This window comes from Aegilops tauschii, chromosome 3 (assembly GCF_002575655.3).
Source record: "Aegilops tauschii subsp. strangulata cultivar AL8/78 chromosome 3, Aet v6.0, whole genome shotgun sequence".
NCBI classification, from domain to species: Eukaryota; Viridiplantae; Streptophyta; class Magnoliopsida; order Poales; family Poaceae; genus Aegilops; species Aegilops tauschii.
This window is the reverse complement of record NC_053037.3, coordinates 590845979-590862274: the sequence shown is the minus strand read 5'-3', so window position 1 is coordinate 590862274 and position 16296 is coordinate 590845979. Positions and strand designations below refer to the sequence as shown.

Genomic DNA, 16296 nt, shown 5'->3' with positions numbered 1-16296 from the left:
CAAAAGGCAATCAAACCAACACATTATTCTAATCAACAACTTAGATTAACAAAAAAAGTGATATAAATATGTATGCTTCGGACTACATGCTAGTACTGATTTTGTTTTAACGGAACATGGTAGTACCGATTTGTATAGGCAAAGACACATAAAAGGACTGATATCTGTGTTGTGTACTCTATTGATCTCCGTCCCATAATTCATCCTCAAATCATCGTCACCCAATCACCCCTTCGTCTCGCAATCAAGTGAACAAGCGACTAGGTTTCATTTGCCTCCCACGGGTCTACCTTGTGTCCGGTGGCCATAGGACCTTGGAGGCGTGGTGGATCCCGACCTTGCCAGCAGAAGGTTCCTACTTCGGTTTAATGTGTTTTGTTGAGTTTGATTAGGGTTTCCGTCTTGGTCAAGAAGACGTGGCCGTGACGGCTTCCTATAGAAAGAATAAGGTTCTCCCTGTCTATCCCCTGTCCAGAATCTGATAATTTAGTCTGTAGTCTATGTTGTCGAAAAGTGGTGGTTTGGTTGTCTTTCGTTTAATTAATTAATATAATTGAGATGCAATTAGAGCCGTTATAATCAGGACCCAGGACACGATTAACGGATCAGATAACTTAGTCAATGTGGTCGTACGTGGTGGCTTGTTTATCTTATGTTTACATAATATAATTGAGATGCAATTCAAGCCATTATAATCTGGACCCACGACATGATTAATGGATCAAATAACTTAGTCTATGTTGTCGAGTGTGGTGACTATGCCGTCGCCCAATGAAATTCACAGTTTGGCTATTCGCATCACACGACCTTGAGCAAAAACTAACAAAAATATATTATATTGATGGTATTCTTGGGGCTTTATCAATTTAAACTCGACGATTGTTTGCATATTGGTTCTAAAAATGGTAATTTGTTGGATGTGCAAGTGAAGAAAGGCACGCCAAGTAGACTTCGGCGCCCCTCCCGTGGGCAGCTTGGGAGAAAGCCTAGCTGTTACCGACACCTCTCCCACCTCTCCTCATCCTCCTTCTACCGCCACCGGAGGGCTTCGCCTAGAGAAACCCAAGTGGCGACGGGGGAAGTTCCACCGACTCTCGTCCAGGCGTGGCACTCATCTGGCGTCTAGGACTCGTGTCGCACTGTCTGGGGAGCTCTAGCGCCAGATTTGGCTCCCTTGTGGCGGCGGTACCTGTGGCCACAGTTGGGGGATGGTAGTGCAGGACAGAGGTACTGGCGGGGAGCGCGGTATGGTGGCACGGACGACACAGTAGTCAGGGTGGGCTACCATGCTCAGTCTGTGCCCAGATCTGGCTCCCTCCATGGAGACGGCTGCTTACACTTAACTAGGAAGGTGTTGCCCCCCCCCCCAACCCCAAGTGCTAGGTTTGTAGCAAGCAGCTATATTTCTCAGGTGATCTCAAGGTTTATCGAACCAACAGGAACTTAGTAACACAAGCAATAATCAACACCTACACACCGATGCAAAACTTCTTGAGGACTACTGATATTGTCAGTCCCACTAGCTTGCTAGTTATTACTCCCATAAAGGATGTTGAAGTACCTGGCTCCCGAGAGCGTTCACGCCATCTGCTTCGCGCAAGTGTGCCGCGGGAACCTCCATGGGGCTCTCGGCGCCATTCGATCTGGATGAACAACGCGCACTAGGGTTGCTCGTGTGGGGGGGGGGGGGTCATGATGGGTGGACCACGGGCGCGCCCGGCGCCACGGTTGACAGTGTCCTTGATTAGGGGTTATTCACCACGCCGTCTCCCGACCGTCTGGATCAGGCCGAGGGCCTCCATGGCGGTTCACTCATGGGCCACTTTGGGCAGCCCATGCCGCATACAAGGAGGTTACCACAAGACCTGGCGCACAAGACGAGGACTCCTCTAAACCCTAGGCCTCCGGTGTATTATAAAACCGAGGCCAGACTAGTCAATAAATAATTTGATATTCATTAGAACAATGCATGTACTCTGTACTATCCTTCATATGAATACAATCAAAAGCAGGACGTAGGGTATTATCTCTTTGAAAGAGCCCGAACCTGGGTAAAATCCGATGTCCATGTTACCATCGCTCCAAGACGCCTAGCTTAGGACCCCTACTACGAGATATGCCGGATTTATAACCGACAGCGGTCGTGTGGATTTTTTTGGCACACTCGCATGCGAGGTCCTGTGCACTGTCTTGTGCGCGGTGGGCCAGGTTGACCCGTCTGTCGGCGTGTTCGCCCCATGTCGGGTTGGTTCGGTCATGACAGGTAAGTCGTGTGTCGCGCCGTGTAGACCGGCTCGCGCTCCTACTCCGAGCTGGTTCTATCATGATAGGCAGGGCGTGCATCACGCCGTCTTACGCTGGCTCGCGCACGGGGAGTCTTATGTCGGCCTTGTTTGCTAGGGCCAGCCGGGCCCTGCACCGCATCCATAGCACCATCTCGCGTGTGGGACCAGCTTGTCAGGAAAGCCGATCCCGTGTCGGGCTGGTTCGCTCGTGCCGCCCTGTCCCGTGTCGCGTTTGTAGTGCAAGCTCGCGTGTGGGGCCAACCAGACAGGACCGCTGGCCTCGAGCCAAGCCGGTTAGCTCAGGCCAGCACGGTCCTGCCCTGCGCTCGCGGTGCCAGCTCGCCCGTGCGGCCAGCAGGGGAGCAACTAATGAAGGAGCCCTCCTTCGTGAGCCTCCCAACGATCACTTGAGGTGGGTGAGGGCGCGCAACTTGGCGCGCCATCCGGATTTTTTTTCGCACGCATTTTCGGCTTATGAGAGGGTTTTTCCCTCTTTTTCGGCCTTTTGGGTTTTCACCGGTCTTTCTTAGCTTTTGGACCAAAATAGCATTAAAAAACAATTCGCGAATAAACATATTTTTTTGTCCACTAGAGGCAAGGATTTGCTTCCGCAAGAGCCACGCCCGATCCTCTCGGAAATGAAAAAAAATGTGTTTCCTTTTTTTCTCCTTCTGCCAGAGGCATGGTTTTGCTTCCACGAGAGGCGCCGATTTGCTTCTGCAAGAGGCACGGCCGTTCCTTTCGGAAACCAAAAAAACTTTTTTTTCCTTCCATGAAAGGCATGGTTTTGCTTCCTCGGGAGGCACGGATTTTCTTCCGCGAGAGGCACGACCGTGCCTCTTGGAAACAGAAAAAAAAAACACTTCTTTCCTTCCGCGAGAGGCACGGATTTGCTTTCGCGAGAGGCACGGCCGCGCCTGTTGGAAACGGAAAAAGACGTGTTTTCTTTTATTTCTTCCACGAGAGGCACGGGTTTAATCAGGCACGGATTTGCTGTCGTGCCTCCTTCAGAAAGGAAAAAATAGTGCTTCCAGTTCAATTTTCTCGTCCGTTTTTTTGTGTGAAAAAAGTTCTTCAAAAGCTATCAACATGGGACGTAGTTTTGAAGATCTCGACACGAGGAATCCAATGATGAAAACGGTTCGAGATTTGGACACACGATTTAAAAAATAATTCTTTTAAGTAACGAATCTATGAAAAAAGAGAAAACTCTTAGGTTGGGACAAGCGACGCACATACATTGCGCCACCTGTTGCAACCTCAGGAGGTGGGAATGATCTTTGGGAGAAGTACTCCTTAATTAGTGATTTCGGCCTGTCAAGTTATTCCGTTGGTCTCACGAGGGTGTGTATGGACGCCGAGTGTGCTATTAGCCCAAGTCGTATGGCAAACCGGCTCACAGCCCGGCATGGGGCCTACACGCTGCCAAGCGGACCTGGCTGTCACGACGCGAGTCGGTGTATTCCGGGTCAGGGTGTTCTGTAGATTGTCTGGTCTTTTCCTTAAGGCGGTTGCATTTTCGAGTTTCTTTGTTTTATGCCGTCGGCTGGACGCGGCGCATGCTCGCAGCATAGCGTTCATCTTTGGCGGCTCAGCCATCGTCACGTGTTCAGGATTGGCGAGGTAGCAGGAAGACAGGGTTGGCTGATGATGGTTTCTCCGATGGAGAGGGGTTAGGTAGGCAGATGGATGAGAGAAACAGAAAAATGGACGGATGGGATCGCGATCTGTACGATGGTCACCTCGGCCAACGAGTATGCGCCATTTTGACCATGCCAGATTGCCCAAGTATCAGTGACGGGAGCTAGAGTGTGCCCGCCAGTGATAAAATGTCATTTCATCAATCTTAATTACCTCTTTACCATAATTATCACTTAATACATAACACGATAAATTACTTACTCTGTAACTTTACCATATTTACCAGGTAGCACATGATACAAAAAATTACTTACTCTGATGTCTTGGACCTCGAAGCTTAGACAACTTCCTAAGAAATTTTTCTGGGCTTTTTTTTTGTGAGGAAATTTTTGATCTATTCATCACATGTCATGGCAGTACAAGTAGCATTAGAAGTAATAAAAAATACATCCATTTCTGTAGACCATTTAGGGACGACTACAAAACCCTACTTGACTTCAAAAATACGCCTCAAAAAAGAACAGCAACCCTCCCGCCCACAAGTGCTGGGGTCCACGGGGATTCCATGGCCCCAAGGCCACACGAGACGAGTCGGACCGGTAGAGGCGTTGGTGGAAGGTAGAAGAACCCTAATCGCGTGTGGACTCGCTGCAAGAGGCGTAGGGGTACGCAGGCGTGCACGCGATCCGATTAACACGAGCGAATTGATTTTTTTTTTGCGGGGGCGAGCGTATTGATTTAATACATGAGCTACATAGGAAAGCAAATTCGTGGATTTTAATAGTGAACAATGCGTGTGGTAAAAATCCATGAATTTGTTTAGATTTTATAAAGTATATCATCATGAAACTTTGTAGGATGTACATGTGGATTTTTATTAGAATTTGTTGAAACACTAAAATTAGAATTTACGTTTGTTTTTAAAAAGGGCTCCACACGGTGCCCGAGCTCCATTAGAAATTTCCTGGTGCACGTGACTTATTATAGGACTCACAAAGCGACTTTGGGCTGCACGTGTAGAGCGAGCGCGCACGCTAGAAGCTACCACTACCAGTTAGACAACCTTATTTACTTTGCCTTATCTAGTAAGCCACCGCAGTCTAGATATTTTTGGGGTTTTCTCCGCCAGCGCCAGCCGCCAGGTCTTCTCTGAGGTCGAGTCCGGGGACTCCGCCCAGTCTGCCTCCACCGCGTCCGCAGCCGGCCGGCACTCCGCTACACAGGCAGCCGTTGACCAGTCTGCCAAGCCGACGGTGGGAGAGTAGGTCAGTCTTGTGCTTTTTTTCTCCGATGCGAGCAGAGATTTCTTAACCCTGCTCAACTAATCAGTTGGAAGTTGGATCATGAATGTTTCTTTAATATGGATTGTGGCTGTTGTTTTCCCGTATTCGTCAAAATCATTAGAACAGTTGAATTTGATGCTCGCTGGTTTCTTTCATCCGCAACGCTTTTTTTTTCTATCCAAAAAAGGGCTTTTTAGCTTTCTATCAAGTATCAAGAATATACAGATTCAGATGGACATCCACCTGAAAATCAGGGGGGGGGGGGGGGGGGGGGGCAGGTTAAGTTATATGGAAGCAGCCCGTAAAAGCCTGTAAACACACATGGTTATTCGAGGGGAGGACGGCGGATGTCAGATTAGAGATTACCTGATTATTGATACACTGTTTACTTACTACTGTTCACAGCCATGTACTGGTTTTCCAGTTGTCATTACAACAATGACACTGGTCGTGCAAACATGCTAGCTTACGATTTAACCATTTTTAAGCGAAAATGCATATGATTCTTTACCTTACATTCTTTACTATGTGGCCTCTCTCCCTGTTTTTTCTCTCGTTCCCGTTCTCTTCAGGACCACGGCACAATTTTTAGTTGCAAGCAGGCTCTCCGTGAACTAAACACATGCAACATCGCTTGATACCACACTTACAATCTATTAGGGCGATTGTTTCAAAATTTTCCACCACCTAGGATAGGGTGGTAAAAGCCAATGCATTGGTGGTGACCGCCTAGGATAAGGGCAACTGATCTATCAAAGTCATTAAAACTTCAGCTTTTAAAATGACTTTAGAGTGAACTGTATTAAAAAAAATCAAAGCCTCAAGTGCAAGGTTACCAAGTAAGACACACTATAGAACACATCTTTTGGTGTTTACAACTTCGTTTCGACCACGTCTCTCCCGCGAGAGACCGGGAGAAACCCTAGGCACCGCCACCCCTGCCCCTTCCCTTCTTCCCCATCACTCGTCGCCGCCTGGTGAAGCCTGGCCTGCGTCAACATCTGCGACGATCCTCTTCCTCCTTGTCTGGTCGGCTGTGGCGCGGGTGCGACATCTTGGCGGGGATGCCTCGCCTTGGCGCAGGGCATGGTGCTAGGCGGTGCCTTAGCAGTGGAGGTTCCCATATCGTGCTTCGGAGGTCTTGTTTGGTGGCGAATTGTCTTCCCCGGGGTGGATAGGTGCTCAGGGCTCCCCTATTTGGCATGGGTGAGAGGCCCCGGGCGAAAGCCTTGTGCTTCGGCGCCAGCACTGACGATGCTTGTGGGTGTCACGTCCCTCTTGGGGGAGCCGCTATGGTTCTTCTCGTCGAGCCAACGGTCCGGGTGAAAACCCTTGACCGTACCCTCGGTCTCGACGGTGGTGGCACGTTCTTTTGTATTCCTCCTGAGGACGTCATCATGTAGACCAGGTTACCTCGGGGGCACCACGCAATTGTTTGCGGACATTTTCGGATCCTAGTGCGAAGTTTCCTCAACTATGGCACGAGCGGTCGCACTTGCCCCCTTATGTTGTACGTGGTCCTCGTTGGCTCCACTCGCGGCCCTTTTTGTCCATAGGCAGGCTCGGGCTCCATGATTCAGAGTAGGCTGGCAGGGCCCCTCTTCAGATACAACTTGGTATGAACGCCAGAATGAGATCCGGCGATTTCCCTTGGTGTCTAATCTTAGTCCATGTCGGTATTCTAGGTTGCTTTGTATTTGGTTGTGGTTTCTCTTGTATTCTCGGTTTTCATTGATCTGCTTTGTAAGAGGATTTTTTCGCCACCATGTATAGGTATGGTTGTGTTGCTTTATAAAGCAGGGTGGCAGCCTTTTTGGCATAACACGTCCTTCATATTTTTCCGCCATATAAGACCAATTTGTTCCTGGGTTTATAGAATACCCCCTCCTTCTCTCCTTCGGGATGAGGGAAGAGACGTTGGTGCCCAGGTCCACAACCTCATTGTGGCTACCCAAGCGAGTGGACTTCCAAGCCGGCGTGGGCGCGCGCATCACTACATGCCATCTCTGTAAGGGGCCGCCTGAAGACCGGAAGGGGACAAACACCACCACCACCACCACCACCCGGAGTGCTAGAGTCGGCCGATGGCCGAGACCACACAATTCGATTTTGCAGAGCACGGTGGTGGCATGAGCGCCCATGACAAGGATGAGGAATAGAGCCCATGTGGCTTCTAGCATGCCCAGCGTCGAGGCAACATGACCCATTCAAAGGGCTCATGAGCATTCCGGCGCGAAGAGGATTGAGCCCTTCCGGTCTCAGACGTGCTACTCCGGCCCTATCTCATGACTTGCTGCTGGAGTTGTGACCCGTCGAACGCAAGCAAGGCTGCCTCGAGGAGCAGGACGAGGGGCACGAGGAGGCTAAGAGGCTCAACGGTACTGTGGTCGCCACGACAGCAGTACCCTCGCCGCGGATCTACAGTATCTCACAAGAGTCTGTTGGGAATGAGGCTGGCCACATCCAACTCTACATGCCAGAAGGGCATCCGTGACTATTGCATTTCGGCATTCGTGCCTATCCGTTGCTACTGCCATCTATCTAGTTCTATGTCCTACAGGACCACCTTCTCTACGATGAAGCCGACAAGGTTGTCGAGTGACTCATCAAGGCTATCACAACAACAATCGACAAGCTCGCCTCTCTCGACGCGAGATCCCTCTCCGGGCGATGCCACGATGGAGCTCCATTCGGAGCGTTGGAGGTGGATTGCCCGATGACAAAACTCAATTCAGGGTGATCCCGTCACACGAACATAAATATACAACATATTTTAAATTATTGCATCTAATCTCTATATACAAGGGATGAAGATTCTTCTTTAAAATTAAGGCTGAAGCGTTGTTTCTAAAGGGCATTCCAAATGTTTTGAAGGCTACGTGCCTTTTACGAGTCTGCTACAGTGGTTTGTTTAGCAAGCAGACTTTAAAATGGCAGTTCTAAAATATTGTGTGCTTTTGGGGATCTACTAGAGTTAGAGCATCTATAGTCAGGACAAAATCCGTCACCTAAACATCCATGGACGCGCCCCTAGACATCGTTGAACGACTCCTCATTTGTCCTCAGGACAACCACACTCCTGGTATATACGAATTCATTACCAATTCAACAAAGCACGTCCATCATATAGCACAAATTCATTACCAATTCAACAAAGCAAGATAAAACCACAATTCAACAATTCATCACATGCCAAAAGAAAATACGACATTTCATAGATAGGTAATAGAAGAAGGACGCCGATATCCATCACACGTGTGGTATATTCGACATGAGCCCACACACCGTGTGTGGTGTGAGCAGGAGGCAGCCCACACGGGCTGTGTGTGGGCGGACATTAGAATTGCCCACACGTGTGGGCGAGGCTACTTCGTGCCACACGTCCAATAAGTACTACTCATCTCCACCCGCGCGTGTGGCATGAAGCAAAAATGCCCACACGTCCTGGCGCAGCTACATTAGGTACCCGCGGAATGACGATTTAGTTGCAATCCTGGTTGGCAGATGTAGTTATCCGGGATGGCAAGTGTAGTTATAAAAGCATGGCAACTCTATCTGTTTTGGTTAACTATAGTTGCCATGTCTAATTTATGGTAGTTGCCACGTGTAATTAAACCGTAGTTGTCGTGTGTGATTAACTACTTGCCACATATGGTCAAACAGAAGTAGTCATGTGTGTTTAACTAGTTGCCACGTGTGGTCCAACCATAGTTGCCAGGTATGGTTAATCACAGTTGCCATGTGTGTTTATCTGGTTGCCACGTACGCGTAACTGCAGTTGCCGTCTAGCAAAGAATCACAGTTGACATGTGTGTTTACCTAGTTGCCACGTTCGCGTAACTGCACTTGCCATCCACAACATAGGAGTGTCGTGTGGGCGAAAAGCAGTTTGCCCACACGCGCATGGACTAGGCGGTGGCTGTGCGGGCAGAAGCTAATTCGCCCACACAGCGCAGCTGGCAAACAGTGTGGTGCGGGCATGTGGGCAAACTCTCCAACACCCACACACCAAGCCCGTCCTACGTGGCATGCAAATTCTGCCTCAGTGTGTCAAGATTCGTTCAAACTGCACTGGACGATGATCCACGCGTGTGGGCGAGTTGCAAAACTACCACACGTGTGGGCGTTAGTGTTTCCGTAAAAGAATGAATCATTCGGCACTTGCTTTGCGCGTGTTGATCTCCTTCTTCTTAGCCTGGAGCCACTTGGTGGTTTCTCTTTGGCACAGTGGTTGTCCCTCCTTCCCTTGACCTTTCCAGTCTTCTTCATCCAATCCAATGGATTGCTGGAAGCTTATGTCATCGTTTTTCTTCAACTTCTTGTTCTCATTCTTGAGGTCATTGATGAGTTGTTACCACTTTGGCTCACCGTTCAATTTCAACCAATAATGACACATAGTTAACGGGTACCCCTCAGTTTGTTGGTAAAAAAATGGCCGCCACCGCCATCTAGCAAAAAAGAACCACTCATGGCAATGCAACAAACAAAGCTAGTAATGCTAATGATGACAAAATGAGGCAAATCAACTGGCGAGACTATTGACTCCAATGCCAAATTGGTTCCCGTCAACCACCAAAGAATAGTGGCCACAGAACTTGTTAACGCTCTCTTGGAGGATTTACCATCTCTGTTGGACGGAGGCCTCACTACAGGTGGAATGGATAGGGCTCGACTTCACACATACCTTGTGTTCATGGTAATGCTTGTTGATCGTTTCCCAATACTTGTTACCCTTTTTCTTGGTTCCACATATAGGGTCCATGTTTGTGTCAAACCAAGCTTGACACAACAAAACATCCTCATGGCTTGCCTTGGTAACTTCTTTTTTCTGTTAATAGTGGCGGATGTTTTCCCAACATCATACATAGGAGAGTTGGTATCCCCAAGTCATAATGCATAGGCTTTTGACCGTCATGGATCATCTCTGTCATGATATATAGCGTCCTATGATTACAAATAAACTATTAACATATGCAACAAAAATATTCAGTGGCATATGCAATAAGTTGATTGAATGGCATATGCATCCTTAATTTGATCCAATGGAGTATGAACGGACATACTCCCTCCGTCCCAAAATTCTTGTCTTAGATTTGCCTAGATACGGATGTATCTAATACTAAAGCGTGACTTGATACATCCGTATTTAGATAAATCTAAGACAAGAATTTTGGGACGGAGGGAGTAAATCTATCGTGTCCTGCTCTGCCATTTCGTCGAATAGGACGTGGGTAGACTCGGCTATTCACGGGGTTGTCCGCGTCCGGTGGAGTTACGACGAATCATACAAAATGTCAAGCATATCATATTGCGTCGAGTCATTCGGAATCCTCGGCCATTTGGACGACGAACAAACTCGGTCGCAAGCGAGGCAGATGTCATGTTCTCGGTAGCGGGGCAGACACGGACGGTGCAATCGACCGCATCGGACTAGACGCGTCCATGTCGATGTGGACCACCTCCTTATCTGTAGCCTCCCGCTCGTGCTACTTCCCTCGCCGCTCCCTCCGGATGACGTTTTCTGCCTTGAAACTGACCACCATTGAGTGCGCCGAGGCATCATCCATGCTAGCAGTGGAGGACGGGGTACTCGGCGATGACATATATGAAGCTAGACGCGGGCAGCGGTGCGGTCGGGGAACAATGGTGAAGAACGGTGAAGGCTCGGACACGAGAAATGGTGGATGGCTATAGATTTTGATGGACTAGGTTAATTTGGATGGATTGGGACGGGTTCGATTTGTCGGCCCTGACGTGGCGGACGCGTCCGGGCGCCCCCAAGTCTTCCATATTCACCACTAGATATGGGCTGGGTTTGAGGTGTGACTGACAGCCGAACGTGTATCGCCTGCTTGAGGTGGCCGGTTGGACCACATTTTCTGCTGGACAGATCAGTGAAATGTGGATGATTTGGGTCATCGTTCTGCACAAGGCCCACCCAGCTAGATCAACCCCTCTTCCATCACATCCTAATCCACGTCGGTCTTCCCACCCCTAAACAAAACGTCAGTCTTCTCATCAGTTAAATCAAGAGAGAAAATAAAGGTGAGCCTCCAACACAGTGGGCACTGGGGGGGGGGGGGGGGGGGGGGGGGGGGGGGCAGGCGACGCGGGCCCTCGTCGTCCGATGTTGGAAAGCGGAGAGTCAGCGATGCTGCTGCGTGGTGGTCGCTTGGTTTTCAGGCGAAGAGTCAAGAAGGCGCCCGTTATGCTTTTGGACGCCTGGATATGTAAGCCATGTCCGTCCCTCTATCTCCTCTCCCCTTCTTCCTCCGGCAGTCCCATGTCCACAGGCCATATGCTTCTCCACTAGGTTGCTTGCTCGTCATCTTTAACCTACTACTCCCCGTTACCTTCTCAATATGTTCAGTTCGAGTTGTCCTAGATCTGTTTTTATTTCCTTTTATTATTGCTGCAGGTTATGCTATCTTGGTTTCCCGATTATTTGGGCGGCTGGTTCTGGAATTTCTTTCAGGAGGATTCTTGAGCTGATTACTTGCAACTTCTGCCCTGACCAGGTTAGTTAACATGGAATGCCAAGTGAAGATGAGTTCCTGGCCCACCCGTATGCTGTAGTATGTAGGGGAGTGGCAAGATATTTCTTTGAAGTTCTTAGAGCATCTCCAGCTGTTGGCCTCCCAGGGGGCGCGTAAAATCGCCGCCTGAGGACGAACCGGCGCTAAAATCGGCGTGGGGCTTTCGGGTTCCCAGCCGCCGGCCCCAGGGTCGTACCCAGAAGGTGGTTTTTTTAAATAAAGCAAAAGGAATTAGGCTAAAGTTCGGCAAACGGGACAAAGATTCGGCTAAAATTCGGGCATGACATTACTTAGGTGACCTACATAGTTTTTTACATAGCAAAGTGAAGTACTTAAAAAAAAAGGGCCGCAACTACAACTACGGGCCGAAGAAGGCGCTGAGGGCGGCGAAGTCGCCGACGTCGCCGCCATCCTCGTCGTCATCCTCGTCGTCCTTCTCCTCCTTGACGCGGCTGTTCCTGCTGCACCCCTGCCCGGCGTCGCCCTGGCGGACCGGTGGCAGCGGCGCGTCGTCGTCGAGCGACGACGCCTCCCTCATCGCGGCCACGGCGCCGAGCGGCGAACTGCTCGTAGGCGCGACACTGGCGCTACAGCTCCGTCCGCTTTCAGTCCACGGGAAACCGAGGCATTGTGAGGACGACGAGGCGAGTGTCGCTGACTCGGCGGGCCCGCGGTTAGTTCGCGCCAAAGTCGCTCGCACCGGCGCCCCCCGGTGCCCCCAAGCACGCCGGGTTCGGCCTGGGTCTGCCGGCGCCAATTTCGGCCCAAACCGGCGAAAAACGGGCTCTTGGGGGCGCGACTGGGCCGATTTTTGAGCGCCGGCGCGAAAAAATCGGCGGGGGGGGGGGGGGGGGGGGCATTGTTGGGGGCGCAGCTGGAGATGCTCTTAGCTAGGCGTGATCTATATCTCCACCCTGTAAAGATATTTTTCTTTGGTAAGTTCTGGAACTGTTAGAACTAATTAGGAATACAGAGGGGTCCCTGTGCACACTCTGAATTTCCGTGGTATTCCCAAAGACAGTGGAATAATATAAAAAATAAGTCTAGAGGGGTTCACATGGACCACTCTTGTATTCGCAATGCCCTGGGGGTAAACGCTTCTTATATTCCCAATGTCATTGAAAATACAAGAGGGGTCTACACGATGAAAAGGGTTTCTAAAGAAAAAAATGTTTAGTAATATGTACTCAAGGACCTTTTTTATAGCAAATTATGTTGTCGTGAGGATGTCAATTTCCTTTAGCAAGCCAAGATTTGCTAATTGGTTGCTAAAGGAAATTGTCACCCTCGCTACAACATAATTTGCCATAAAAAATGTTCGATTTGTTATGCTAAAAAAGTCTGACATTCAATTTGTATAGTGAAATCCAAAAAGTTATGTTGGAAAACATCAACAAGTTGGTAAGACTGTAAGATTTACTCACTTCATAAATGACTAGCCTTGGGCTGTCTGTTTGCCTTTTAGTCCGATGAAGCTCCCTTCATAAGAGAAGCTTTGGAAGGATATTCTGCATTCGTGCTAGGCGCGAGGCGGTTTTGCTAGGATGGAAGAACTGTCAGGTTTTGGATGTTTTGAGTTCTTCATTATCATACTTCCTAATTTCTTGAAGAAACTGGTACAGATCGCACAATCTCTCACTTCCTATTTCATCTTTGTATTCCATTTCTGCGATTTGATCTTCAGTGACTGGTTCAACACTTTGTTTTCACCAGCTGTTTAATCCTCTTTGCAGAGGCTTCCTGATAAGTTCGTGGCGGTGCACGACGGCCGTGAGCCCCGGAAAGTGAAGCTGCGGGAGGCCGGGTGCCCACATCGCTTGTGGGATGTCGAAGTAGTGTTCGGCGCCGACCGTCACATGTACCTGAGGCGCGGCTGGGAGCAGTTCGCCCGCGCTCATGATCTGCGGCTCGGGCACTTCCTCGTCTTAAGCTATGACGACCGCAAAGCCATGCTCACGGTGAAGGTGTTCGATGGAAGCATGTGTCGCAGGCACTACCAGCATGGCGATTTTGCAGGTACGTGCCTGTTGAAGTCATGTTACTGTAAATCAGCAAAAGACGCCTGCTGTATCTTATACTGATGAGGAATTGTCAGCTTAAATTTGTTCTTAAATCAGTTACCCACTTACGCTTTGTTCTCTTACTCTTGAAAAGAGAATCCATCTGCAGATGAGTCTGTGCAGTTGAATGATCTTCAGATGCCCTCGAAGGATTATTTCTTATCAGGGAAATGTGATCTTACAGTAGCACAGAAGGCAAAAATACATGAATTCATCGCTGAAATTCGACCTAAAATTCCAGTGTTTATTGTACTGATAAAGAAGAGCAATATAGACCGGCGCGGTACTCTGGTACGTTAGTTTCACCATCCATATTCTCTATCCCCCCACCTTTTAATCTCTCTCCACTTTGTAATTCCTTCAACCCTAATGAAATGAAAAGCTGCCCTGTCAGCATTTCGTCAAAATAAAAATAAAAATGAACTGCTCATTGTCTGTAGATACGTCCATTTTCCTTTATCATACAGTTTAGGGAAGTTAGTGTTTTGGTTTTAACTCAAAACTTCTGAAGGGTACGTTTGCAACAAAATGCATATGTGCATTACTAAATCAACGTTATCAGTTGCAGGCATGTCTATGGAAACAATTTAGCCTTTGTTACTGTGTTAACTTCTTACTCCTTGGTGCTTTAGCCCTCAGATATAACAAGCTTGACAGTATCATAATTACATTCTGTCCCTTTTTCAATTAGGGGATATCTAAGGATTATGCTCTCAAATACTTTCCAAGTGAAGATACAAATATCATTCTCCAGCTGCCTAGGAAGAACAAGGCTTGGAAATGCAGATTGCATATCAGGCCATCCGGCATGTCTAATCCAGGTCGGCGCAGCCTTAATTGGTGCCCCTTTGCCCGTGACAATGATGTGAGGGAGGGTGATATCTTCCTCTTTCAACCAATGACAAACGTGAAGCAGAGTAGATTCCTAGTGACAGTACATCTACTCCACAATGCGGCTCTTGATCATTCCCCTTGTGGAAGAACCTACATTGGCTCAAATCCTGGAAGTACAAGTACCAAGATGGGCGGTGTGAAGGAGGAACCACCCACCGATGGTACTAAACTGTTGCCACTACTAGGATGCATGTGTCACACTTCAGTTCCCATTATATCTGTCTGATCTATGAGAAATTTTGTATAGGTGAAGAGTACTCTTCAGAACATGAAGAGCATGAAGTCTCTGAGGATTCCGAGAGAGCTTCTGAGCCTCTCTTCATCCTGGCTGACAGAGCTTCTCTATCACCAGAACAGAACTTGAAATGTCTGGACAAAGTTGAGGAGATTAAGTTCAAACCGCCCTTTTATGTTGCCATCATGAGCAAAAGCAGTGTGTGTCAGCGTGGCAGCCGATGTTCTGCGAAGCTAGTAAGTTCAGGGAAAACATTTTCTCTTCCTTTCTGTCAGTTCCTCAATTGCAACAAATCTCCCAAGTATCTCTGCACCGGTGTCAGTCTAACATTTGCCCTGTGTTCTAAACAGCACTTTGGCTCTCAGTATGCGGCCACATATCTAGTTCAGAAGTTTGCTGCTGGCCTTCATCGTGAAAAGAATAGTTCAATCAGTTTGGTGCTTCAGCGGGAGGGTAAGAGCAGATCATGGCCTACCAAGCTGCAATGTAAGTATCGCATGGGAGACACTTGCAATCAGATGACCTATCTCAATGGATGGACATCTTTTGCCCGCGACAACCACCTGCGGGTGGGGGACATCTGTCTCTTCAAGCTGATGGATAATGAGGAGCAGCTGAGTATGATGGTATACATCGTCCGCCGCTAGAAATGTTAAGCATGTCTTGCATGCTGCTGCTGCAATGATCTTGAACTCTGGGAGAGTGGAAAACTCTGTGTGGCTTATATCCAAATGACGGGCTCGTACGTACAACAAGAAACTTATCTGCTTATCTATATCATTAGAAGTTATCTTAGTGTTTTCTTACTTCTGCCAGAACTTCCTTTTAATCAGTGTAATTTGTATGGTTCAAGTTTGAACAAATTATTATGTGTTGCTAAGGTTGATTTGACTTGCCCGTCAAAGAAAAAGGTTGATTTGACTGAACTTTTCTTTACGGGATTCACTGTGAGAAATGTTAGCCTTGCATGCTGCTGGTACGTTGATCTTGAACTCTCTGAGCGAAAGGTATGTGGCCTTTCTCCAAACGAGGCAGTCATTGATCAGGAAACTTACCTGTTTATCATTAGACGATTATATTGGTGGTTTCTTGGTTCTGTGAGAACTATGTTAATTAAGAGTGCTTTGGATGGGCCCGTTTGACCAATCTGTGATGTGTTGCTGACTGCTGATGTTCGGAGGCACAGTGGATTCTCTGCAGCAGCGAGAGGATTTGTTTTGAGAATATGGAATACTGCTGCCGTGTGTCGGTGTGTGTGTACATAGAAGGGCCCAGAAAGAATTTGAGGCACACGAGTAAATGTACTGTTCAGACAGAAAAGGTGAAAAAAGGGGCACTCTTTAATATATGATCCGTATTTAG

General features: G+C 48.4%; 1 protein-coding gene across 1 annotated transcript; it reads left to right on the top strand.

Moving 5' to 3' along the window:
* Positions 1–13289: 13289 nt before the first annotated feature.
* LOC109784517 (B3 domain-containing protein Os03g0619600-like) lies at positions 13290–15581 on the top strand. The gene is made up of 6 exons (XM_045234374.1): positions 13290–13361; positions 13479–13761; positions 13915–14096; positions 14497–14860; positions 14947–15170; positions 15285–15581. The coding sequence occupies exons 1-6, from the start codon at positions 13290–13292 to the stop codon at positions 15579–15581; spliced, it is 1422 nt and encodes a 473-aa protein (XP_045090309.1).
* The last annotated feature ends 715 nt before the right edge of the window (positions 15582–16296 follow it).

Excerpts from the sequence above, each read along its gene's own strand:
- LOC109784517 (XM_045234374.1), top strand. The coding sequence starts at position 13,290 with ATGGAAGAACTGTCAGGTTTTGGATGTTTTGAGTTCTTCATTATCATA. Across the intron at positions 13,762-13,914 it reads CCAGCATGGCGATTTTGCAG|ATGAGTCTGTGCAGTTGAAT; the intron begins GTACGTGCCTGT and ends ATCCATCTGCAG. Across the intron at positions 15,171-15,284 it reads GCCGATGTTCTGCGAAGCTA|CACTTTGGCTCTCAGTATGC; the intron begins GTAAGTTCAGGG and ends TGTTCTAAACAG.